Genomic DNA, 27,803 nt, shown 5'->3' on the forward strand with positions numbered 1-27,803 from the left:
GCACATCTAGCCTCCCCTCTGAGCAGCAGCATAAACACTCACCCTGAGCTAATGCATGCAGCATTTTAATTAATACTCAAAGGTCTCAGGAGATGAACTAGAAAAAAACTGCAAAATCATTTACAGTGCTACCTGTCACTGAGCCAGGGAGGAACAAGAAGTGGCATTAAGACACAGGAGGTGGGGGGGGCATGCAAACACACACACACACACACACACACACACACACACAGAAGAGAACACACACACACACACATTAAGGAGGGACTGGCTTTGATCTACGGCTACAAAGCAGAGGTCATGGCACCCATAACAAAATCATTAATCCACTATCTGAAAAAACAAGTGACTGTGAGGAGGGAATGAAGAGGCTGTTTTGTGGACGGAGAGTTAAGTGGTGTATTCAAATGGCTTCGTTTTACACTGATTTTCATATTCCTCCCTGGCTGCTGTTGTCATTTGGTGCACTGGCCATTACAATAGCGTGGGGCAGAGACTGACATTAAACAGCATACGGACACATTATTTAATAAGCAGATGGTATCTGTCCGGCATCTGTTTGCCTTGCATGCTGCCTGCCCACTTACAATGGGAGAATATGGCTGAAAAAGCGAGGGTGAGGAGGGCTCCCTGTCGCTTCAGGCCTCCTCTCAACGAGGCCGCTGCGTACTGCCATTTGTCCAGAAAACCCCGTTCCCCCACGCTCCTCAGAATGACTGCACTTAGTGCCGACTTTGACTGCTGTTGCATTTCAAAGTCGTAATTTATCCAGCTGCATTCAGGTTGGGAGTTTCAGCAGCGGCCTTGGAGCGAGACAGACAGCAGGCAACAATAGACGCCCACATTCACTCCAGGTAGTAACACTTGAGTGGGTGAAAATGATGCAGGAAATTATCATGTTGCGTTTACTATTCATGCATTATAGACCTTATTTATAAAGATATTAATCTCACTACATACATAACATAACATATTGCATAATGCTGGAAACAGAGCAGAGGATTTCAAGGTCTGCCACTGAGTTCAGAAATACTAATACTGGACTACAAAATACAGAGGCATCTCGCCATTCTACTATCAGCTGATCATCCAGCAAAAACTCTCCCCTTTTTAACAAGAACCAAGGAACGGATCCCTTTTTTCCCCCACCACTGAGACGCTGATATAAGGTAAGATGTTGTATAAAAAGCTGTTATAATAATTCTGCTTCCCAGGCTTTGAGTCCGCAGCCAACTCTGCCCAAGTATAAGCCTGTTCCACAGCAATTTGTGACAAAGAGACGTGTAAAGAAACATCTATGCATCATGGAGATGCAGCAGCTTAACAACACAAAGACATGAGCCCTAACAGTCAGTGTGAAATGTCTGCCTCTGTAGTCTTTCATGACTTACGAATGTAGAAATATAAGAGGATACAGCAGCAACTGTGAAAGCACAGCATCATAGAGCTAACACAGACAATTTAATCCACACACAATGAGCCAACCAAATCTCATTACAGCACAGCACAGTACTTGTGTGAAGCCTGAAAAATTGAGACATGTTTTTCTTTTTTTTGCAGGATGCAGTGAGGCCAAAGAAGACATGTCTTTGTAGTAACATTGATAAAAAACTAAAAACTAACAATCTGAACAATAATATTGACCATGTCCAACCCTTCCAACCCTATGCTCTCCATGCTGTGCAACTCTCGCAAAGCAAAAGAAGATGGCAGAGGTGAGGAAAAAGGAGGGACGTCTCAGATCAAGAACTGAGGCAATCTTTAGAGGCCGCTGTAGATGATTTAAAGGCAGGGCCAGATTAACACTTGGGCTTGTGGGACTGAAGCTTTCATGTCTCAAGGTTTAAGAAAGACCAAGAGGCTGGAGAACATTATTAACTCTACTGGCCTTATAGCAAGCCTGCTGGCCAGTTTTATACCTGATGGAAATATCTTTTCCAACTCACAGATGTTTTTAAAAGAGAGCAACAAAAAAAAAATAGAGATACTGTACAGGATAGGGTGAGGTTCAGGTTTTGGTCAAAAACATTCAGCACCATGAAAGGCTCTATGGACTCACCTATCCTACTGTACACATTATTTACATCAGTCATCCATTTAGCATCGCAACTAATGATTATTTGTATTATTGATTAATGTAGCATTATCTTCTTGACTTACTGATTAGTCATTTACAAGTACAATGTGTTACTTTTCACCACACTATGCATTGTCAGGGTCTACACTAACTGTATGTGTGGTCAAGAAGAATATTTTCCACATAATCCACAAAAATTCCAGAAACATGTCTCAAAAGTATGTAAAACTCAAACATACGTGAAACAAGACTGCCTCATTACTGAAAAGTTTAACGGAAATAAAAAGCAAACAACTTCTGAAATTTAAGAGTTATCTTAAATATTATAAATCTTCAATTGCAATTTAACTTCAAAAAGCCGACAGCTGGAGCATACAGTTTGTTTGCACAAACATTAAGTTGAAATGAGTGGCATACTGGTAATATTATTCTTACTTGAAGCTTAGCAAAACAAAAGTTTCCTCTTAGGTTTTCTTCATGCTCAGTGTTCTCATATACCGATGGTGTTTCAGTGTTTTTTAGGCTAATCTGCTTATGCTTTTTCGCACATTGCACAGGCTTATATCACTGTATGTTCCCTCAATAAAGAACCTGCATGAGCTAAAAGACACACACTCACACACACACACTCAGACACACACTCAGACACACACTCCAAACTATATGAAAATGAGGGTGTTCAGCTTTGTGAGATTTATTTTTAATTCCTTTTTTATTACTATATAAGTAGAGACTTTCTGCTTATAAAGCAATAATACTGCAGGTTATATTTAAGGGTCCTTCGCGTGCCTGCAGATGCTTGCAAAGACCTCTATAAGGACTGTAGCTGCATAAGCAATATTCTGTTTTTAGGATGACGAGTGAGATTAGGCTGCTTTGGAGAACAGGATTAGAAATAGTGATCGCCTGAGGGCCCACAGTGCTCTTGATGTTGTTCAGTTCAAAGGTGTCTGTTTTAACATCCATGTTGGCTATAACTTTCATGTTTTACACACACACACACACACACACACACACAAAAATAGTTATTTCTGGTGATTTAATTTGATTGATTATTATGTGTTTGATCTATGTCTTTGATTTATGTACATAAATTTACATTTTACTATCGATGGAATACACAGTGTAACTGATCAATAGAGACAAAATTGATCATTAGAGACAAAATATTCACTCTCAGTTTCTGCCGTTGCACCTACCTGATATGTGTTGTCAAAGCTGTCATACATGAACCGTGTGATCAGAGACGTCTTTCCAACTGCAAGAGAAGAAAAAGACAGAATGTGTCAAATGAGCGACAACAGGCTTTCTCCTCCTCCATTCAGACACTCAATAAATGTAACAGCGGGATTGGTGGTTATGGTTTCTGCCAAGGCTGTCACTTCTGCCCAGGGAGCTCATTACTGTTTGTGGGGGTGACCAGGAGGTCAGCTGTGGCATCAGGTCCACATGTAATTACTGTGCTGCTGCCGCTCCTGGCATTATGTGTGCTCCCGAAACACATATATCTCCCATATAATATATTTAATGGGAAGAACAGGGTGATGACATGCAAAGATTCAAACACATTTCTACAGAATAGACCTTTTTCACAGCAGCCATTTTGACATGGAATAGCAGGGCAAACACAGGTGTTAGCAATGAAATGAATTAAGGTTCTGTTCCATTAAGTGCAGCAGAGCCTTTCCAGTGAGGCAAAGTATACAATAGCAACACCCTGACTCTGTTTGACCTGAATGGAACAGAACCTTAATTGATATCACTGCTAAAATCTGTGTTTATTTTATGTCAAAAGGGCTGCTGTGAGAGAAAACAGAAAGGAAACTGTTGACATTTATAGTTGTCTATCATCTGCATAGCATCAAAAGAAAAATTTAAGCAAACATGCTGATATATTAAGCCTAATAAAATGACATCTGGTTGGGGAGCGATAGGGTGACATTGACTCACCATTTCCTGTTATTGAATATTTTGCAGAAATATCTGAAAGGTTTTGAAACCAGGCTTACAGGGGCTTTTATACGTTTTTTTTTTACAAGCATCTCCATCACAGGCAACTCTATGAGTAAAAGCAAAACAATGTTTTGTACCTTAAAGCAAAATAATATATCTTATAAAAAACAGTGCAATTAGTGATAAGAATCAACAATTGGTGACAAACACAGTTTTTGAGCACTGTTCATCACCAACAATGATCAATCACCTGATTGACTGATCATTGATTGATTGATGTCTGTCTATTGCAAACAATAACTTGAAGTGATCCTGGACTGTCCATTTTTTTGCTTGGGATTCAAGGGATCACAAATAGGAAAACATTCTAGTATTTATTTCAATCAACAATGGGAATACTATCAAGGTGAAGCTAAAGGGATAACTGATTCATTGTGCACCTTAATGCTGATAAGCTGCTGTTACAGTAGATACACAAAAAGTAAACAACAAGTATTTGTATTGTGTATCTAAATGCATCTAACTATTAGATCTGATGCTTTGTTCTGTGGAAAAATAATACTTAACTAAACTGCCAAGAATAATTGTGGAGGCGTGTTATGGTACGTGACTGACAAGTGACTGGAAAACAACCAACTGTATGTCAATTCAATAATCATTTAAAGAGCATAAGGAATGATATACCAGAATTAATCACTTATAGAAAAGTAGGCTGGTGGGAGATGTTTGATTCATTGATAGATGTTGTATATGGTTTTCAGATTTCTTATGCTCAGTGGTTTTACTAATGAAGGGGACTGCAGCAGAGCAAATTGGGAGGCCAGCAGGAATCAATCACATCCTCTTTTTATATCCATTTAGCAGCAGTGTGGATGGTTGGCTGAGAGGCAGTATCTTATATCCCTCTATCCCCCAAAGTGCTACAGTTAAGTCTACTCTGCCAGTAAACACTGACCCTGCTCTGGATGATGCTGACTACCATACAGCATACTGACATTTTGTCTAATTGATTCTTGACTAATAGATCTAAATCTGCTCATCCACATTCAACAAAATGCAACATCTTTTTGTGGAGCTGCCATTCTGGATTTATTGTTATTCAATATTTTTGGGGAATTTCAATACATTATTGATGTGAAAGAAGATGTACTGTCCTCAAAAATTGCAAGCATAGGCGCACACAGTAAACACAATCTGTCTTTAATTCACAGTTGATCAAATAGGCACCCAGTTCCAATTGTTTACAGAAAGAGTTTTATTCAGGCAGACTAATTACATGTGTCTGTGCCCTCACTTGGGTTCCATATCTACAAGGCAGAATCTGATGTGCAGCCACTGATTATGCTAATGATCTCATCCTAATTTATCAACACATCATCTAGCTTACTTAGCTCCAGAGCTGTCCTACTTTAGGTGGATACCAGCTAAATTAACATGTTCTACTAACTAAGTCATGGTTTATTTGGAACTAAAAGCCCCTCGTGATCCAGTTCCAGTATGAAGGGTGGTGCCTGGTTTATCACTTTTCCAAAACCAAAGACACAAAAGCAATAGTGTAAGGAATGGATTAAAAAATGCTCTAATGGAAACCACTGGGAAAACTAACTAGTTACCTACAGTGACCTGGTGATACTTCCAAGACCAGCAGGCTGCATTAGCTAACAACATTATGTGGGGTTACAGGTCATATTAGATAAGCTTCCATTCAGGATTGACATAACCACTGAGGTCCTATTAAACACTAAATATTTATATATTTCAGGAGAAATATTATTATTATTATTATTATTATTATTATTATATACGTTAATTGTTTCAAGTCATTTATCAAGCAAAGATGCCAAACATTCTCTGGTTCAAGCTTCTCAAATAAAAAAAAAGTGGCTGTTTTTGTTTTTGGATTGTTATTCGGACAAAGATTTGAAGACATCTAACAACTGTAATTAATTTTTGACACAGTATAGAGATCAACCAATAATGAAAATCATTAATAGTTGCAGACTTACACAATATACAATATTGACTTTACAATATGTGGTTTAGTTACTTTTAGTTACTGTTTCAGTGGTTATGAGAGAGCAGAATGGTAGGATGGAGAGTCTGATCCGACATCCTCGCTGCTGACTCATCCTCCTCGACCACACAGCAACATGAGACAGCACTCTCTGTGCCACTCAGTCACTGCTGAAAGCCTCAAAACTCAGGGACAGACAGCACGTCCTTATTTCTGCGTCTCACTCAAGTAGTATCTGGGTGAGTGCAGTATGAACAAAATCTAAAAGAGCCACCAAAATTCCCTCCCCAGAGAGGGACACTAGCGCCTTTTTTGTCATTTTGCTTGGATGTGTGTACAAAACAATATAATGATGCACATTGAATTATATCACTGAGATGTCACACCAAAGGGCTAAAGGGAAACATTAACATGTCCCTTAATGTCCCAATCCAACCTACAGTATTGTCGTAATCTTAAAAGGCTGAACTCTGTGTGGGATTCAATTTTTGTCAATATCTTCAGATATAACTCCAGGTCTGTTTGTGTGAATTTAATTACTGGGATGGAAGCAGGAAGCTTAGTTACGCTCATGGCTGCAATAATTTAGAGAATTTTCTGTTAGGCTAAAAAGAAATGATTAACAAGGCCGATTTTTGATTACATTTTAGAATTAGCTCTGCATTTCTGAACATTTCCCCCTCATAAGCTTTTCATCCTCTTTGCCATTAACGCTGAACACTCTTTTAGAGATTATGATGGGATTCAAATGATTGGTAGCTTTAGTCAGACATAAAAGTAAAATGCAACGTAAAGGCAGAGATAAGATAGCAATAACCTCTTTTCATTCAGGTCATAATAGAGGTGTGTTCTGAAAGGGAAGTGAAAACTGTAGCTTATTACATTCAAAAAGGAAGGACAACATTGAACTACAAACTATAATTTAAACCGTCTGGCTACAGGCCAATAACAAGCCTTAAGCACAGTGTTTAAACTGACAGCACCCTTTTTAATGACATTGTTTGTTCACAAAAGTATGACCCACATGAGGAGGTTCAGTGAGTGCTCATCACAAATATGAAAATGGTAGGTAGAAAAGATCAACTGGTTTGGTATTACACTACATAACATACAGGATGGTGCATATTCCCGTCGGTGTGAAGGCAGTGATGCGACATTTATTGTAAGCACCCACTTTTGTGTTTGATGAATTCTCCCACAGATTCCAGGCTGTCTGTGCAAATGTCTTATCTTGACATTTAGGCCATTCAGTGTAGCTTTTTCTTCAGCGTCTAGCACCTATTGATTACCGTCACACTCTAATTGAAGTGGATAACGTGTACAAGCTCCTCTAGTGCAAATGGCCACCTTAATAACAGGAGAAAGCTGTCCACCATTCACAACATGTCTGCTAACAACAGCAGCCAAATTCACCCAAGCCGCCTCCATGCGGCTCTCACCAGCCAAGAAAACCTGCGCCTGTTAATAAAGACCCAGTGGGCTTGTTTTAAGAACAGCTCATTCAAGTCCTGATCTCCTACTGAACCCGAAGGGGGACCTCAGAATAATTATGCTAATGTATTTCTTTTGTATTACCTTAATTAGTGACTGTCTGGACTGAGGAGGGACGGGGCACTGCATTGTTTTTTGTGATTTCTTGATAATGTCCCGATCAAGAGCCCTGCCTTAATGACATGATCGATTTTGAATTTTGCTTCTGTGTTTTCTCTAAGGCTACATTATAGTGTTTAAGAATAGTTGCAAAAGATCTTTTGATTTTTTTTGTTGTCACTGTTGGTTACCGTGGTTACATGTAGCTTTACTCAAATGGCTGTGGTAATTTTAGTTTTCTGTTATGTAGCTGCAGTAGGGGTTAGAGAGGATGAATTTATGAGGTTACATAAGGCATTTAAATCTTTAACGTCCTAGTGCAGCGTCATATGTGAACTTGACGACATCATCTTCCATTTAGACCTGCAGTTATGAAGTCCCCATGCCGGCATACGATTAGACAGCAGCATCTGATGGGACTGGCTTATATAAGTAGGCATCTGTTCAAAACGTATACAACCTATGATGTTTTGTCGCAAGTACATGTAGCTGCATTAGAAACTTAGTAATGTTAGCCCCATTATTGTGTGGACTGCCCCATCATAGAACATCTCCAGTCATCTGCAGTATTGCACAGATTGCAATATATTGAGACAAAATTAAAAAAAATCAGAGGCAAAGGTATCTTGCCGTTTAACGAACGGATTAACCGCAGTGCTCGCGGTTAATCGAGCACTGTTGGGTTGTATGAGGTACTTATCGTACTTATCAATTGAATTTAATTATCCAGTTTTATAGACAGTAGATGCTGTACCAGTACCCCTGTCTGCTTTACCAAACTGGGGGCTTGCTGACTGCCATCTACCATAAGTACCTCATACAACCCCACCCATCCGAACTATCCCTAACCCTAAATGCACGTCTGTACACAGTGCAGGAATTCAACCATCACTCTACCCCTGTTGATGATACACTGTACATTCATACTGAATAAGCTATCAATTATGTAGTCACCAACTTATAGACAGCTTGATAAATAGTAACACAGATAGGAGATTCCTGCGTAGTGGGTTTCCAATTATAGCCATGGTTTTAATGAAGTCTCTACTTGGTGTGATGCTTCAAAGACTTTGTGGAGTGAGTTAGCAATATGAGGGCCAATTAATGGGGAGAACTGAGCACCTGCTGCTGCACAACCTGCACTTTCACCACAAAGACTCCACTGAGCACAGTCAGCAGACACCTCATCAAGGCATCTCTTAAGAGCTCAAAATGCTATTTTACGGCACGTTAAAGGCCCAACACAGTTAGGTTCCCATTAGGCTCTGCCTCCCCCGTGCCATTTGTGAACTATGCATCCATAAAATGAGTTGGTTAAGGATTCTCTCACCTCCTCTACACCTAAACAATCAGTGACTAAAAAACAAATGTGTAACAAATATGCTAGAACGAACCTGATAAATCCCTATGTGATATCACAAGAACTGTAGATAATGGTATTGAATGACTGTAATACAGTCTTTTTCAGCATTCTCAGAACATTTATATAGTGGATATGTGTGCAAATGTGTTTTTAACAGCAGACACTGGAATAAACTCTTTAAATTAGAATAACTTTTTTCAAGTGTAGTTTAAGAAGGGCATGTTTCTTTCCAATTAAAGAAATAGTTCTGCAAACATTTGAACTTTTGTATTTGCAAGAATTTTTAACTGATGCTGTAAATAAATTCAGTTATGTGTGAATTTCCTCGCTGTTACTATATGGACCAGACAATGCACACACACAGACACACACACACACACACACACACACACACAGCTCTATAAAGCTGAATAATACACTAAGTTATCCATCCGGCCCTGAAGCTGTGTGTCAAGCAGCCAGGTAAACCCACTGCTGGTCACTTGGCGGCAGGCATCATGGAATACCCCTGAGGACTTGGCAGCCAATCAGAGCATAGCAGTGCTTTCTGCATGGGCCCCACTCCTGCTCACAAGGAGATGGATAAAAATAAAACAGTGTGTGTCATGCCTTGCCTTCGCACGACACCAAGATGAGAGCTCGGCACGCTGGAGAGAGGCAGAGATCTAATATTTAGCAATGAATGAAGCAACAGAGAAAAATGAGTGGTTATTTATGATTGTCCTTGCTGAGGAAGGATACCTGGAGAAGATACAGACCAGTGGGAGAGATATGGACTCTTGTATCCGTGTACTTGTTTATTCATAGTCACAGCAGCTGGCATACAGAACCCAACAGGAGAAAGCCAAACAGCAGATGGCCTCCAAATGAATTTCCTTCACTCTAAGTTAACGAATAACACATGCATTAAAAAATCTAAAAGAACTGACACCCTCAATACAGTTAAAAATCATTCTGCAATGAAGTTTCATTTTTAACTGTATTACTACTTTGATGAATGTACTGTATGTGGATGTTGGCCACACATTAACTAGCTGCATCTGACATCAACATCATGACATCAAGTCATGGTATACTTCACCTAAAGCCATGCCCTTCATTTGAAAATGTGTCTAACAATTCAATGATGTAAAAATGGTTGTGTCTCAGGATGTAACGCAAATGAGAGAGAAAAAAATATAATCAAGAACTTGCATTTTTTATACTGGCAAATTCATAAAATCACATACCTAGAATAATGTGTGAAGCAAATACATAACTGGTTAGAATGAGTTGCAGCTACGTGCTTCACTGTTGTGTTTGTCAATGAAAAGTAGAATTATCCAGCTTTCTGCCTGCATGTTGTCCAACTGGAAGTAAACTATGACATCCTGCCTTTATGTTTCATGACACTGTAAGAACTATAATGAGATTACATTGGTCAGGTTTTGTTAAACCTAGCTCTCTAGTTATATTTTGCTACCATTTTAGGTATACAAGAGTCAGTCATGCATGATTTTTTTTAAAAAAAAGGCTTGCTTCTGAGTGCTGTTGATACACACTCTTGTCTCACAATGCAATGGACAAATGAAATGGAGCTACTCATGAATTAAAAATGGTGGTGAGACAGCAACAGAAATATCTTGAAAAACAACAACAAAACAAATAGTTGAATTAGACAAACATTGTACTTAGTCTTTGAGCACACATTCTATAGTCGCAGTTTGATTGATATCTGAGCGCATGTATTGGTTCATTTCATTAGTATAAAACAGGTAATGTTGATTTCTTGTACAAACTTACTGCTAAAACCAAATACTATTGGAAGATGCTTCAGTGTATACAGATGTACTATTATGCTGTATGCAGTTAGTTTGCATGGACTTGGGACACAGCAGTGTCTTAAACCTAAACACTGTTAATGTGATTTGTAGGTTAGACTATATCTTAATGTTTAAACCCAGTTTTTAAACCTTCTGTGGCTATGTTACAGAACATATAGTATAACCACTGTTTCAAAGTCCTTTCAGCATATTTTCACGTGTCAAGTTCAATAAGGAAGGTTATAACTCATTTAAATTATAAAGCCCTGGTCCATCCACACAGGTGTTTCCACTTAATTTCCCTGATTAAACCTCTCCTGGAGGCTGTGTGAGTGTGTACACACTGTACCTGACTGACATATCCCTAACCAGGACAACTTTCATCTCTATTATCCTTGTTCGTATAGAAAGTTTAACTTGCAGCATAGCTCCACCCCCCCTCCACAACTGAAAACACCTGGGAGTATAGTTGGCATGGTATATGTCACTATATAACAACAAAGAACCATCTTTATTCAATTCACCATGAAAAATACTCACAGGTTAGTGTATGTAACTTATATTAAAGTTGGCTACAAGACTCCCTTCCAAACCAGAGACACTGCTCTCACCGACTGTGATATTATTACAGACGTCACAAAGCCGACCTCAAGCTCACAGAGGTCTGGAGACATATGCTGTGTTCTGAATGGCATACAAACAAACTGCATTTTCATACCTAATCAGTACTTAACTGCATACTAAATCAACAATAAAGAATGCCATCACCAGCAGACTCTTCACACTTAAGTATACTCAAACATATATTCCCTGCACCACTGACTGTATCAGTGATGACGTTACTGAGCTACTGCTGAATGAAAATCTTTCAGCACAAATGTAAATCAACATTACCTCTTACACTCAATTTAATATTTTCCAGTTATTATTCTAAGGGAAATTAAATATTTGAGTGTTCAATATTTTTCTACAGTGCATTACATATGTGAGCTTCCACGTATTTCCTCCTAACGCTACCTTTATGTCCTGGGTCCTGACTAGCTCCTGCTTCACATTCACTTGCAGTTTGCAGCCTACTGGACTTTACTCAATGGAGAAAGTGAAAAGTGACAGCTTTTTAAAAAATCAGTCTCTTCCCTAATCCAGTCATTACAATTCAGAGTAAAACAGCACGCATCTGCCTTGTCTATTGTTTCACTGCAACTCGGCATCAAGATTTAGGGAATCTATACGGATCACGGATCAACTATGATCCGTTGCACCAATAATGGATAGCAATGTTGGTTTGTCTGTCTGTCTGTCTGTCTGTCAGTCGGTTGGTCCCCCACTTTGGTCCAGACTGAAATAACTACTGGATGGACTGCCATGACATTTGGTTCATGGTTCCCAGACAATGAATCCTAATAACATTGGTGATCCCCTGACTTTTTCTCCAAAGCCACCATGAGGTTGACATTTGTGGTTGTTAGTGAAATTACTCAACAATTGTTGAATGACATGAAATGTGGTTCACATCTTCAGGTTTTCCTCAGGATCAGTCCTGATAACTTTAGGGTTGCTTGACTTTTCCTCTAGCATCAAAATGTATGTTTGTTTTTAGTGCTGAGGTCCACCCTCACAGAGCTGCTAGCATGGCTGCAGTTTGCTGACAACCAATGAATGTAGCAAGAAAGTTATGGATTTCAATGGATCTATCTATTTATTATTTCAGTCATTTTAGAGTCTACCACTCCTATCTGACAGAATCTGTGCAGCATTAATTGTTTTGAAAATGTGTGTCACATGGACAGCGCCTGTAGAGAAATTGCAATATGAACTCGTACCAGGACACGTCCATTTACCAATACCTCTGAATAATGGATGAACATGCTTTCAAACTCAACAAAGGCAGAGTCTCCCGTGCACACATAAAGCACTCAGAAAGCCATTTCAACTCTTATGCTGTCTAATGAGGCATTTGAAGTTACTAAAAGCAAGACACAAACACAAATACATACACAGTAAGACCACAGTGACCTATCCACCAAGGTTGGACACCAGTTTGAGATATATGACTCTCGTAGTGTGTTTGTGGTTGCCCTGGGAAACAAAATAGAAGTCATATGTCTGCTGTTTGAGGCCAGAGGGCTTGAGACAGACCAAACGTGACGTTTTAATGTTTAAATCTGATTCCATTCTCACAAGGCAGAGGGCAGCTGGAGGCTGGAGAAATGAAAACAGCATCCTCTCAGAGAAATAGGACACTGCTTTCATTCCCCATTTTCTAGACATACAGTATGTTGTACTGCTTCTAATATTATGAGATCATGTTCTTAGCGTTGAATACAGCAGATTAAAATCACATCATACACTCAGTTCAAATTATCAGTAGTGGGGTTAACAACGCAAATTTACAAAACTAACTGCAATGCAGTGGCTCTGAGTAAATCTCATTACTGAAATTACAAGCAGGTGTTGAAGTGTTCAATACATGCTGCTGAATATGTTGTACCAATCTCTCATCATCCATGGCTTCAGAGAAAAAGAGAAAAGGTATTTTTTCACGCAGCAAAAAAAATAAATAATAATAATAATTGATTAGTGTGAATATTGTTGAGGCTACCATCTACCAATTTAATTGCTCCCGAGATAGTATAGATCATGACTTGAGAGGCAGCTTACCAACCTGGCTAACAATTTCCTTGTGATCACATTTCCTACCTTATTTTTCCAAATCCCAGACCAACTAATTTACAAATACCGATGATCAGAACTTAAAGCAACATGAGTGCTACACTGAGTTGTAATAGGGTGAACGGAGCCTCGGTCATTGCTCTGCACCTCGTACGCCAGCTCTTGCACTATTTAACTTCACACAGCACCAACTATGTCACTAATTTTGGTGAAAACTATTTTAGTGTAACTGCTGTTGGCTAATTAGCTTATCCGTGCTACCCTGGACACCCAGGACTGTAGCATGGAGCTTTGGAACACAGGGAAGAACAACTTTTCCAGCCTCAGAAGGGGTGGAAGTGGGGGAATGCTGACAGAGAGCACTGCCGGCGTTATGCCAGAATGGCAGAGGCAAAGAGACCTAGAGGACGATGGAGGAAGCTAAGAAAAGGAGAGAATGCACCGGACAAGAGTAAATCTGGGACTGGCTTTTAGTCGTTGGCGAGAGCTTTGTGAAATAAAAGGCTGCACAGACTGACGGCCAGCTGGCCTTCTAGCTGTTGGACTAGTAAGTCATATTAGCTGGCTTGCTATGTCTTGTTCTGTTGCACTTGCTGTTCGGCTTAGAAAAGTTGTAAACTCACTTGTTTTTGATTAAAAGTAATGTAATCATAAGAAATGCATGTGTACAACTTTCCATATTAACCACAGTGGTATTGCAACTGGGGGGCGCCAAATAGCAAATCTTAGTGGCTTTAACCCTGCAGCTGGCCTGTAAGCCAGCACAATGCTACTAAAGATTTCTGCTGTTAGGATATTTCAAAATATCGAAATTAACAATGAATAAGTAAAAGTATCTTATTTCTTATAAAATCAAGATCAGTTTAATGCTAAAACCTTAATCAAGCATCCTCTGTTTTTTCAGAGTGCCCTACATTCTACACATTCTGTTGAAGGGCAGTTTAATCTGCACTGTGCTATGCTTATTATGTTTACCTACTGATTCATTTTCATTGGTTTTTATCTATTGTCAAGTTGTTGTTTACATCACCAGAGACCAATACCTCTTAATTAAGCATTGATTGATAAATACAACAATAAATACATCCAATTACCTTCATTATTTTTAATGAAAACTTGTAGTATTCTTCAGTATGGAACAGAAATCACATTTCCAGCTCAGACTCTTTCCATATCCCCCTCAGGAGTGACACTGGGTACCCAGAAAAACTAAATAATGCACAAACATATTAGGCACACAAAATAATTAAGTCCATTATGCTAATTAAATGCTGATGAATGAAGTTTGTGTCATAACTTATACTCAACAGGAATAAATTCTAAATTACTCGTGTGGAAATGCATGTTTCTTTTTTACTAGCGACACATCATTTTTCCAAGTTGCATGAATGAACACTCATGAAATGTGCATCAATAATGCAGTCTGCAATGGTATAGACAGCTGCTTGAAATGTCCAACGGACAGAATTGCAGCAAGACAGTAGGATGAAAGAGAAAGTGATATTTCATTGAGCAATGTACAGCCTGATTTCAACATGTCTGAAAATATTCTATATTAAAAAAAACTACTGCACAATTAAAACAGACCTCCAAGGTAGTGATGAACAAAAGTATGCTGTAGCTATGTCTGGGAGTGGAAGTAAACTGTCTACAGACCTGATTACTGAATGTCCTGAAGAATTTGTGTTGTTTGGTTAGTTTTCAGCACAAGAGGAAAGTGACTCAGAGCTGTCATCTTACCACAGTTGCTGCTATTTTGTGTCACAAACACTGTAGACTGGACTGTGATAAATGTAATCAACTGTTATAATTTACACCAGGGTTGGGCAATTAAACAAATTTTATTTTCAATTACAATTTTGGCTTCTAACGATTATGAAGGCAAAATACTCAACATAAAGTTATTATTGTGCCCCATTAAAACAAAATGGAAAGATAACTAGACACAGAAATATCACAGGTGGATTGTGTTAAATGTGGAGAACACAGCGTTCATCTACAAGCTCAAAGAAGCGGAGAGAATCTGGTTGGAAAAATTTTATCTGTTTCTTCATTACACCCCACATCAAAAGTAAACAATCCCAGGCACAACAACAGTGCTGGAGACAGTGCGGGCACATGGACAATCCCTCCCATATATTCCCGAAAAACATGATAATATTTTTTTAATATGAAATCCTTAACGATTGTTAACGTCCTGTATCTTGGTGTAATAAGAGAGGATTGGATTAACAAAAAAGACTGTTATCTGTGTAAAATACAGTTTATTGCTAGTACAAAATCAATCACAAAGAATTGGTACAAACCTGAGCCTCCAAGCCTCAAGCAGTGGACGGACATAGTTAAAGACAATCTTTGTAATGGAAAGGATGACTTTCTCTCTGAGATCTGGAGGATCAACCTTCCTCAGGAAATGTGAGAAATGAATGAAAGGACTGCCTACACTACAGGAAAAGGATGCTTCCTTTGGATAATAATGGACATCTGACACAATATATCATATTTATTTAAGCTGGTACAATGAGTTTTTTTTTTAATAAAAATTATGTATTAAATAAAAAGTTTTTAAAAAGCCCTATTCTGCCATATTCCATCTCGCAATTGTGCTTTAATTTTGTCTTGTGTTATAAATTGCACATCCCTTTCCTTTTACTTTGGTGCACTTTCACCACCCCTTTAAAAGCCAAAACAGCCAGGCAGTAGTATGTCTAGTTCAGCTTCAGCCAAGATAACAGAAAGAGAGTCTTTGGTCAAAAAGAAAGGTAAACCAATTCAGCTGTTTGGAAAGCCAATAAATGCATGAGGTTTCCAAAGGGAATTAGTAATATAATAATCGTACACCCTTTGTCTACTGATACTTAACTGAAATTTCATTATCCAGGTGTCCATAAGGCTCAATTTCCTTTGCTGTTTAAGCAGTAACAAGGGTCAGCACAGGAATATAATGGGCTAATATTGACCAAAGGGTAATAGTGGTAACAACGAGGTTGGATTCTGTTTTTATTGGTGTGATCATGATTATGCAACGTCTTGCCAATACTCCCATCAATTTATCACTAGAATAATTTAATGCTTAATTATTTTTTTGTAAATCAGGCTTGTTTAAAGCAGTATTGACTGTGCCAGTTAATAATGAGTCCATGTGAAGCACGGTCAGCCATTTAATCTTCTAGCAAGAGCACAAAGCACTTTTGCTTTATGTGTTGTTTGTACACTGTCCATCCTGACACATCTAAAATTGCCATATCAAATACACTGTACATCATAGGAGTAAATTAAATTGGTTATTGACACTCTTCTACACTCTCCTCTATGCTTCCTGGAGGGGCGGAGTCTTTGTAGGCAGCCAGCTTACCTGTGGCTAACCCTCTATGAACAAAGACACTGGCTGGCAGTGTGGATCTCATCCATCCAAGTGTTTTTTCTTTACTGATTAGGTTTTAGTAGTGTGATTTTGGCATTGGTAGGTTCACAAAGTAATTTAATTACCTTTTTTTGGACTGTTAATTATTGAAATAAGGAATTATGATTTCTAAAGTAATATCCTTCATTATACTTTTTCTTCTGTTATCAGACAAACTAGTTTCAACTGTCCTACAATAAAAGATTGGACTGGAACTCTATTAAGTTGATAACAATCCTAAAACCAGACTATCCTAAGAGAAATCAGTCTACCCTCAAACTAATTATTCTTCATCGCATGAAGCCATGCCACAACACACTCCAACACAAGGAGGCTGAAAGATTTAAAAGTAAACTAAGCAATAGAACCTTTAGGCCTTCAAGATCTTCTGGCTGGCTTATAGAAACACAGCGACGTGGGCATCCCAATAGAGTCTTCAAGCCTGTTTTCTTGACCCTGGCAAACAACCAGAGCCAATAAATATTTTGCTTCCGAGTGCATTGTGAAACCAGTGGGGGAGACTGAGCTGGTCTCAGCTTTTGCTTGCATGCACCACATACGAAAGACTTGTTTTTAGCCAATTCAAAAACACACTTTCAAATTTAAGAACCCTTTTTCAAACAGAATATGGCTTCTTAATAAGCCAAGACCATGAGGTTTGCACTACTTTAAAATACAAAGTCAGTGCTCCACATGTTAACATAAGTGTCCCTCTACTGTATAAGAACTGCACCTGCTATCCTCACTCTCAAATTGGCACTCAAAATTCTAACAAATAAATCTTATTCATGCTCTTAAAGGTTCATTACACATGTGTACAACAGGTCTACGCTTTTAATTATAACCAGTTGAGAAATACACAAAATCATTTTAATTTATGAGCCAAATAATTCAATTACAAATGTAAATATCCCTGTCATTTATATGACTGTGACTTAAAGAAAACAGTGTAGCCTATTCTAGTTTGCAACACATTTGTATATTGGCATTGAACCAGTAGTATATAACAAAATATAGTTTTGATATTCAGATTGAACAGTCATGATGGGTCCAGTAAAGAAATGCTGACTCAAGGCTGATCTCACACTATGAAATTCTAGCTTGTTTACCTTTAAATCTTTGTTTCACTGCAGAAACAAAACAAGCATTGTAACCATTGTGTTTGGGATCAAGGCTTGCCTTTGCTCCAAGGCTAAACTATCCCACAGCTCCAGGGGTGTGTGTGTGTGGGACGAAGCCTCAACTAAACAAACATCAGCGTCTAAAAGATTCATTCAGGTTCCAGAAAGAAAAATAGACAAAACGGTTCAAACAGGGCCTGGAGATGCCTTCCTGTCCATCAAAGGATGCTGACAGGATAAGCACTATAAAGGTCTGTGGAGAGACAGAAATACTTAGCATCTGATTAAAAAGAACAGAAAACAAAGCTTTTAAGAATAACCGTCATCAGGAGTGGGCCTACATTGCGGCATCTGTTTCTCTGCAAGTCGTGTGGTAGTGATTCATTCTTTGTCCACTGAGTTAGATAAAACACTCCCTACTATGTTAAACTAGAGTGATGAATGTTCAGCTGGCCTCCACTCCATAAATCCCCGCAGGACCTTCTGCATGGTGCTCACACTGGCATCTCAATGAGACAATATATTCTGACACTCACATCTACTGTATTGAACAGTGCTGATTAAAAACACTAACATCATTTTAAAAAATGACAGAAGTAATCAATAAATAACATTGTACCATTGTACCATGCTCCACTCAGGCTAAAGCAGCCCCATGATGAGGGCTCATCTGGGGAGCTGGGGAAAGGGTAAACACTGATGGAGACCTACTGAACTCAGTGAAGTGTCACATCCCATGCTGGGTAAATGACAGCCTTCCTCGACAGCGGGGATTTTATTCACAGAGCTGTTCTGTTTGAGCAACTGGGATTATGTTTAAATGGTATTCTATGTCTCTCTCCCTCGAAAGATCTCACATTAAGCAAGAGTCCAATCTATTTCTAAGGCAGACAATTTAGAAAGGTCTACAAATATTCTCACCAGCTCAATGATGTGAGGTACCGAAGAGTTACAGAATCTATTCCTGAGATTCGTCTTGAACATTTATTCTAAAAAAGCAGTGTAAGAAGTTACATTTGTAATAAGAGCAGCACTCACTCTCGTTTTATTCTTGCTCTCTATAAAACTGTGTTGTCAGATATTGCTTCCAAAATCTTTTCACTGGCACACAGGCGGGCGGAACTGAATCAGACAGTTTCTCTACATCACTGCATGGGCAGCAGACAGATTTGCAATCCTGTTTTATTCCGGGCAGAGTGTATAAGTGAGGCTGTGCTTTCCCATGGGCCTTTGGGAACACGCCCACTCAGCTGTGCAGCATATGTACAGAGCTACCGTCACTCTGCTTGGTATTCCTTGGCTGCAGACCAGCTCCTGCTGGACAGAAAGTGCTTCTTAATAAGTCAGAAACTTGTAAAGTTTATATATATATATATAAAAATCAACCGTTATTAATATTATTTTTAGGCCCCTCAATTTTCCTAAGCATCTTCAGTGATGTGCAATACATCCAATGTGAAATCTGTCATAGCAGAAAAAAGGACCTCAGCAGATGCAGATTAAGGTCCTAGTTTTGTCCCAATGTAAGTGCTACAGTCAGTATACGAGAGCATTGCAGAGGAGTCTTGTGTTGGTAGTAGGAACACGACTAAAAGTATTGGACATATTTTTGACATGATAATGGCGCTAGATGAAAAGTCAGGGCACTTCAAAATAATGGGAATAACCAACGTAATTAGAATTAATCTTCTGTTGACCATGAATGCCGACAGAGCAACATGGCCATCCTTAGAGTTATGCCTCTAGCATGGCTAAAAACAAGTAAGAGGCCTCGACTGTATAGTATACACAAATGCAGAGTGTGCCAGGCTAAGAAGACAACACACAAAAAACTGCCAGACATGTGTGCCCTGAAGCCATGGACGGAAAGAGTAGCCTTGCACGTTGCTGATGCCTTTTGATCAATTACACCCATTAATGGGCAGCTGAGCCGATCAATAACAGATCAAAGCTGTCAGGGAGTTGTTTCCCTCAATCCATCAGAGAAGAACATTTGCCGGGAAGACGCAATGGGATGTGAAATGATGACCAGTTATCTTTAGACGTAGCTAGATTATCAAATGTTACAGCAGCAGAGCCGTCGCTCAGGGAATGTAGGCTAGACTCCCAGAGACTTCAACCCTCAAGACTTCAAGTCAATATCGACAGCTTGTCTTCAATCCCTCATTCAAGGAAAATCCTACAAGCTGAAGGTCTGCTAACTCTATTTACTCCACAGCTTGCTGGCTGTGCCACACTACAGGATTCAGTTCGAGTGGAGTGTAAGGATGCTAGGACAGCCGGACCCCTCAAAAGAGCTGAAGAGGAGCTGCTGAGGCACCGGTTAAGCCCTGTGACCTGCCTCACTGTGCTTTAACTAGCCAACAGAACTCACGTGCTCCACCTTTCACACACCTGAGGCTATATACACAGCATTGCACAACAAGAGTTTGCTTTGAATAGTTTTCAGAATACTGTGGTTTTGGTGTTTCCTATAATAATTTCCCCAACCCAAGTGGCAATTGTTTCTTGGGTGTGGCATATCCTCCTGGTTCATTTACCACACAGCACCAAACCAAGCTCATGTGGATCATTTGTTGATCATTTCTTAAACCTATTGTGGTACTGCAGCAGTGAAAACTAGGGCTGTACTGAATGTCATTATTTTACATTTGAAGCCTCTATGAAGGTTTTCAAATGAAGCTTCAAATGTCTGTCCTCACACTTTATGACATCATCACCCTTTAAAAAAAAATCCCTAAACAGAATCCTCAGTTTCAATAAAGTGATGTGATCTTAAAGGCAGAACGAGTAGGATCGGTTGCTGTTTGCAAACATATCATTCATTCCTCCCTGGCACAATGAGTGAGAGCAGCAGTGGTCGAGCGAGCTTGAGAGTGGGTGAAGAGAGGGAGCAGCATTAGTCGGTGGTTACATTTTAAAGCACAATTAAACATGGCCACACCTCCGCATAACCCAGCGAAAAGGTCCCGTACTGCCAGATTTTGTGTAAAGACTGCCGAACCGCAAACTTTATCCTACCTGCTGTGCCTCTCTGCATCTGTGTAGTTCAGCCCCACCCTCAGTCAAACAGACACAGAAACCTGCGGCTCTTTACATCCATGACACAGACAGAGAGCACAGGATAGACACAAAGACAGCGATGTGACCTGGTCGCACCATGTTCATACAGAGAAAAATAATCATTTTTGGTACAGTCCTAGCTCTTTCAAACACGCACTTCAAATTGTCACATAAATATACTTTGTTCTGTGTCTTTATGATGAACATAAATGACTACTTTAATGGCCTGTGTTATAATGATATTATTCTTTTTGTTGCATAGAGACAAGACAAACAAAAGCCAACCAGCCTACATGAAAATCACAGCAGTGTTCTCGACACATTTCATCTGCAACCTCCCTGATTCACACCAGCAAGATATTCTTCTCACCACTGAATGTTTGTCTCAGTTTCTATGAGGAAATGGGTGCAAAATACAAGCGCCACATACGTTAAGTTCCGGAAGCAGTTTTTCAGAAGTCTGTTTCAAATCAAACTTGCCAATACTGAGCCAAAGCCTTAAATATTACCAGCAAAAAGACTGGAAAAGTCTGGTCTCTGGTGGTGTATACCAATCCAGCCAGACCTGTGACTTCAATCGCTACAGTATCTCCACACATCCCTCTGCTAGTAACTGTACAATTTCTGTACAAAGAGCTGCATGTTTTTGATGTGTGCATGTGTGTGTAAATATTTAGTATCTATATCTGCATCTGTGGTTTCACAGTGACAGTGAGAAAATGTGTCGGCTGCTCCCTGCCTGGGCAAGCCAAAACTCAGAGTTTCATTTGCTCAGAAAGCTGTTCCCTGCAGACACAGTGATTGATGCATTAGACAACCAACTAAACCCTACTTTGAAGCATATTGGTGCGGTGATTCAGCAGTATTTTGAAGCCAGCTCTCGTTTGTGCGATGGCAATCTCTGTGCAGTGAATGATGGAAGATAGCATTTTGATTCTCATGGCAGCCATGCGGATGCATCTAACAAATGTATTCCCATCTGTTTGTCTGAGGTGAAATGAAGCATGCAGCAGGGGATTACCTCCAAACAATTAGCTTTTACAAAGTACCATGCAGTATTGCTCCTTTGAAAACGTGCCTATGGCAAAACGTCTATGACCCAATAAATGCAAAGCAGTAATCTGAGGTGTTCTAACAATGACCTGGTAGATTTCTCTGAGGCTGGAACTTGGAAAATGTTGTTTCTTCCAGCAGTGTGGGCACACAGACTTGGAGACAGCTGATTGGCCTGCTTAAAGCCTTCAGCTTTGTCAAGGAAATCTTTAGCAAGCCTCCTTTGTACAGGCAGTGTAGAAAACACCCAAAGAAGTATGCAGGAGGAGAGACTTCCTGACAGCTCATTTAACATTCTGCCTGCTTCCACCCACTTAATCTGGAGCCCCCACCTCTCTGACGTTGGCTGAGTCTTTTATGAAAAACAGAACATCATGCCATCTTTCCCTTTATAGGCACATTTTTCAGACACTTCCACCATTATGGGCCCTCACTGCACACAGGAACAAAGAATAAATGGTCTTTTCACCGCAGCCTCTGTACTCATGCCTCTGTTCCTGACATACTTGAGTCCAGTCGTGTACATTAATAAATGATAGTGGCAGAGCTGACGGGATTCACGCCCGCCTGGGCACCAGCTGCAATTATAGCAGACATGTCAGAGAGACACAGCTCCACCGGAGACGACCCAATCAAACGAGGCTGGCGCTGGCGCTGTCTGGATGAGCACTGGTTGACAAATAAAGTCCCCTCGCTCGCACTGATAACAGACACAGACTTCACTCTTCCAGACTGGCAAGGACCCCTCATCACAGACCAGCGGGGTCTACAGTGGCTTAAGAGTTCAACGGCCCTCGCCATTTTACCAAAGGAGCTACAGAATGAGGCGAACCACAGCATCTTACTTGCTAAAATCCCTACAAACCCTACAAAGATTATATTAGGCCAAAGGTTTATCTTCTTGCTGATAAGAAACTTTACAGCAGTTACCATAATTACAAGTGGTTATGTCAGCAGTAATTACAGGAAATGCTGATTTCATGATCCTCTGTTACCTGTCATTAGAGAATACACAAATGCTATTGTACAGTATGTTTGTCATAAAATATATCTCAATAGGACATTAACAGATGTCCTCATTATTGTTTTTGGCCAGTGAAAAAACAAAACCCCACAAAGGAACCTTAAGACCAGATTTTAATGAGCAATGAGAAAGCAGCTATAGCAAAAAGAAAGGAAGTTGCACCATTATGGAATTTAATTACTAAGTGGTCCAATGGTCCACATTTCTTATGATGAAGAAATGATTCATTGATGAGAAATGCTACTCATCAATAATTCAGGCTAATGGTCTGTAACAACCAATTCATGTTTATATATGACACAAACATGTCGGTAATTATTCTAGACCGTAGAGTTCTGCAGCAAACCTGAAAACCCCCATAAACCTGATGCCTCTGCTTGTATTTGCAACCAGTTGCTCATTCAGCATCTAAATGATAATAAAGAGAGAGGACTCTTCGTATTTGAAGAACGAATCAATGAGGCATACAAGAGCCGGAAATAATGCTTTATATAGCACACACACACACACACACACACACACACACACACACACACACACACACAAATAGTAAAACAATCAGATCAATGGAGATGTCCTCTGTGCCACATCATTCTCAAAACCTATAAATCCTTTTGAATACTTTACCTTTCACTGAAGAAGTAAGATTGTCCATTATTCAGAATGTCAAACCATTCAGCCAGATTCACTGTCTGGTGAACACAGTACACTCCCTGATATTATGTTTGTGCAGCCAAATCCCCTTTGGCTTGTTGCTTGGCACTTAATATCATAAAACTGCCCAAGAGTAAAGCCAACCAACAGGCCTTTGTTTGTATACGATATACATAGTGGATCTAATTTGCTTTCATTTAGAGAGGAGAAATTGTTTAATAGGTTACAGAGAGTAATCTGAAGAATCTCATTTAATATCCTTTTAATGCACTCGAAGCCATCTTAACTAGAGCTGCAACTAATGACTATTGTCCTCATTGCTTTCTATCAGATTTTTTTGATGGATTGATTATTGTTTAATCTGTCTAAATGCTGGAAAATAGTTTAAAATGACCATCACATCTTCCTAGAGCCCAACTTCGTTAGAATGTCTTGTCTTGTTTGACCAACAGTCTAAAACCCAAAGATATTAAATTTGCAGTGAAAAGCAGCAAATCCTCTCATTAGAGAGGCTGGAACCAGAGAATAATTTTACTTAAATGATGACGAAACGATTATAGAAATAGCAGGCAATTTATTTTTTTTTGTTGATGGACAAATTGTCACAGCACCAGTGTTTACCACGAGCACTACAGGGCATCATCAGCTGTCATAATCATTCTCAAGTTCAGTTAAGGTATCTCTGTGTCCATTAATGATCTCTCATTGAGGATAGAGCCGATGTTTGCTTGTACAGACAATATGTATCTGCTATTATGTAGATAATAAGAATGCTACACTGTTGTAAATGGAACAATACACTCTGTAATGCATGGGCCACTATACTGGATGATCAATAGGGCCTACTGAAGGACTGAACCATGACTAATGTGGTTCATTTGGCTGCTCAAGACCTCTGAATTAGACCACTAACAGACCTGCCCTGTTCCAAAGACAAAGTAAACCTAAAGATTCAAATCATGTCTCAGCCAGATCAGTGTAATCTTCTGGAAGACAATTTTGTTGCCACACTGAAGCCTCAGAAAAAGGAGACGCTTTTGCACGTCTGAGGGTGTGGGTGAGTAAAAGCTTGAGACTGAGGCTCAGATGAAAAATCAAAGATGAGTCTCCACAAGAACCAATAATTAATAGAACAAGTCATCATGCAGAATCACAAACTTGGTCAGCCTCGGCAGGCAGACTGGAACAACTCCAGGGCAGAGGCAGACTGCAGCCACACAAGTTATCTCATCGCCACTGACAACCTGGGTGTGTCTCCACACACAGGAATATTTACCAACTTGGATCATCCCCAGCATCAGACCGGAGGCTGCACACACACTCTCCCTACATGCACACATTCAGGCTCGTTTACCGAGCATTACTCACTTTCAACTGATCCTGTATAAATCCCAATAGCTAGTCCAGGATGTTTCAAACTAATTAATAGCCAGCTAAAACCCTTTACAAGGTGGACATTATTCGAGCCCCTGTAATTTTACAGTTAAACTTAGAGACTGCAGGCTACCATAAACACACTCCAGCCCATTGTGTGAAACCTTACAGGCTCCTAATTTGATTAAAACAATGCCCTCCCCACCCTCACCCTCACAAACTGAACACACACGTTATCTTTTCCCTCCCCATCTTCAGTTTTAGACAGTAAACTCAGGAGAGACGCATTGGCGCCAGACTAGCTAGCTCAACGTCTCTTCCAGCAGATGAACTTGCTGACTGACCGGCAGGTGCAACGGGTTCACTGGACTCACGACCAAAAATGAACTTCTCGAGAGAATTAAACGCGTCTTACCACTTTGCTCCCCCAGAAAGACGAGTTTGAATTTTCTTAAAGGGTTCCCAAAGTCACTGCCCACGGACATTTTGATGTGGTGGAGGAGGAGGAGGGGGAACTCTGGACACCGGAGGACAGGACTTGTGTGTTCCCACTCGAGTTCGGTGTCGGTCGGTGGAGATGCTGGATGGAAAAGGCGGTGATGTTGCTTTCCGTTCAGCTCTCTCTCTCACTCTCTCTCTCTTTCACTCTCTCTCACTCACTGCTACTGCACCGGTCCGTGACGCTTGGGGTGTTTTTTTTTTTTTCCCCTCCCCTCTCACCCAAGGGCTTCTGCGCATGCGCGGCCTCTCCTCGTTCTCCGTTGAGCTGACAGCCGTGATATAAAATGACGTCATGTGAGTCGGAGGAGAGGAGACAGGGAGGAGGCAGAGGCAGACATGTACAATGTGCTGCTGGACTTCATGTGTCTGGAGGGACTCTGGGTTCAACACTGGCTCACATGTGTGTTCCTATCAGACATACAGGGTGGTGTTCACGCTGGTATCTTACACTGTTCCTAAAGGGATGTTCCAGTGAGTTAGCATTGACCTCCCATAAAGTTAGTGAACTCAGTTAGAGACAGATTCTAAAAAGAAAGGTCAAAATTGATGCAGACACATAGGCGGAGATATCTTTTGGGCCTTTAGGTTCCAGTATGGATGCACCTCATTAAGACACTGGTTTCTACAATTCCCATAATGCAACTTGATAAGATCTTTCAATTATTCTCCTTGCCTCTCCATGTACAATATTGCAGAAGTAAAAATATAGGAATAAAATATAATTATAAGACTGTGGTAGATTGGTGAACAGTAGTAATAAAATGAATAAACTGCAAATGTAAACGGTAACATATGGGTAACATTAAGTAAGAGTAGTAAAGGTAAAGTTTACCAGTGTGGTGCAACTGATACTAATGAGCTGAGCTTGAGGGAGCCTGGTGGTGTGGGACTGGATGCTGCGGTACCGTCTGCCAGATGGCTGGGGTGACTGGGGTCTCTGGTGATCCTCCATAGATGGCAGCTTCAACCTGGTGATGTGCTGAGCAACTTTCACCAGCCTCTTTAGAGCCTTTTACAGTTGAGGGCGTTGCAACTGCCGAACCAGATGTTGATGCAGTCAGTCAGCATACTCACAGTTGTGCCCCTGTAGAAGTTTGCAGACCATCCTGGAGAACCTATTTCAAACTCCACGCTCCTGGTTTGTAACACAGGCTTTGATTTATAATTTCCAAACATATCTTCACATGTGAAACATATTAAGCCAATTATATGTCTACATAATATGTTATAATATTTACTATTGCAGTATATGGGCAAGATCCAACATATATTTAATGCTACATAAATGCAGTCCAAATATTTAGTCACTTAAATTCTATATTTATACGAAGGCTGTGAGCATGTGTGTAGTATACAAGTATGTACCTGTTTATTTCATATCTGTACCTGTATACCTGTGTGTATACATAGATTCACTGTATAGTTATTTTGAACGTATTGATGTAATTCCAATGAGCCACTTTGCCATAACAATTCAAGACAATTTAAAGTACATAGCAGACTAACAGATCATGAACAGAACAATACCAGGCACTATATCACTGTGTGTTGTTATGTTGATTGTTTTGTAAAGTGTGAAGTACTCTTTAAGTTAGATTATCCTTCATTGATCCCCATCAGGAAATTCACTCTCTGCATTTGACCCATCCTAAGCACTAGTAGCAGCGGGTAGCAAGTTTGCAGTGTCCAGGGATGAACTCCAGATGTGAGCCAGTGCCTTGGTCAAGGTCACTGACTGGAAAAATTGACCGAATGTTTTGATGGTGGGGGAAAGCAGAGCTTCCGGAGGAAACCCACACAGATACCGGGAGAACATGCAAACTCTGCACAGAAAGGAGTCAAACCCAGGACTTTCTTGCTGTGTGACAACAGTGCTAACCACTGAGCCACTGTGCCGTATAGCGATACCTGTACTGCTGGCTATTTATGTGTATTGTGAAACATGTCTCATCAAGACTGTATTAATATGTATTGTTATATTTTCCATATTGGGGAGAGATACATGACCTATTGGGCCACATGGCAGCTTCTTTTATTTACCTAACCAGTACTCTAATGCTGCATAATGATGATGAAGGAATAATACTCCTTATCCCCAGTTTTTCTGTGTCAGTTAGTTTGCGGCCAATTGATCAAAC

At 39.9% G+C, this 27,803-nt stretch overlaps 1 protein-coding gene across 3 annotated transcripts in view; it reads right to left on the bottom strand.

The window, feature by feature from the left end:
• The window catches only part of rab6ba (RAB6B, member RAS oncogene family a), a 49,016-nt gene extending 23,174 nt beyond the window's left edge, over window positions 1–25,842 (bottom strand). Inside the window, exons 1-2 of one of the 3 annotated variants that reach the window (XM_051376872.1) lie at window positions 25,580–25,842; window positions 3,277–3,335 (exon numbers count right to left, since the gene is read on the bottom strand). In XM_051376872.1, coding sequence (XP_051232832.1) covers window positions 3,277–3,335; window positions 25,580–25,649 — 129 coding nt within the window. In that variant the 5' untranslated portion in view covers window positions 25,650–25,842. Of the gene's footprint in view, window positions 1–3,276; window positions 3,336–23,763; window positions 23,807–25,579 lie in introns of those variants that run through there. The other 2 variants (XM_051376874.1, XM_051376875.1) reach the window with 2 other exon arrangements.
• Between the last annotated feature and the right edge of the window lie 1,961 nt (window positions 25,843–27,803).

The sequence above is a fragment of the Dicentrarchus labrax genome, unplaced genomic scaffold, assembly GCF_905237075.1.
Source record: "Dicentrarchus labrax unplaced genomic scaffold, dlabrax2021, whole genome shotgun sequence".
In the NCBI taxonomy this organism is placed as follows: Eukaryota; Metazoa; Chordata; class Actinopteri; family Moronidae; genus Dicentrarchus; species Dicentrarchus labrax.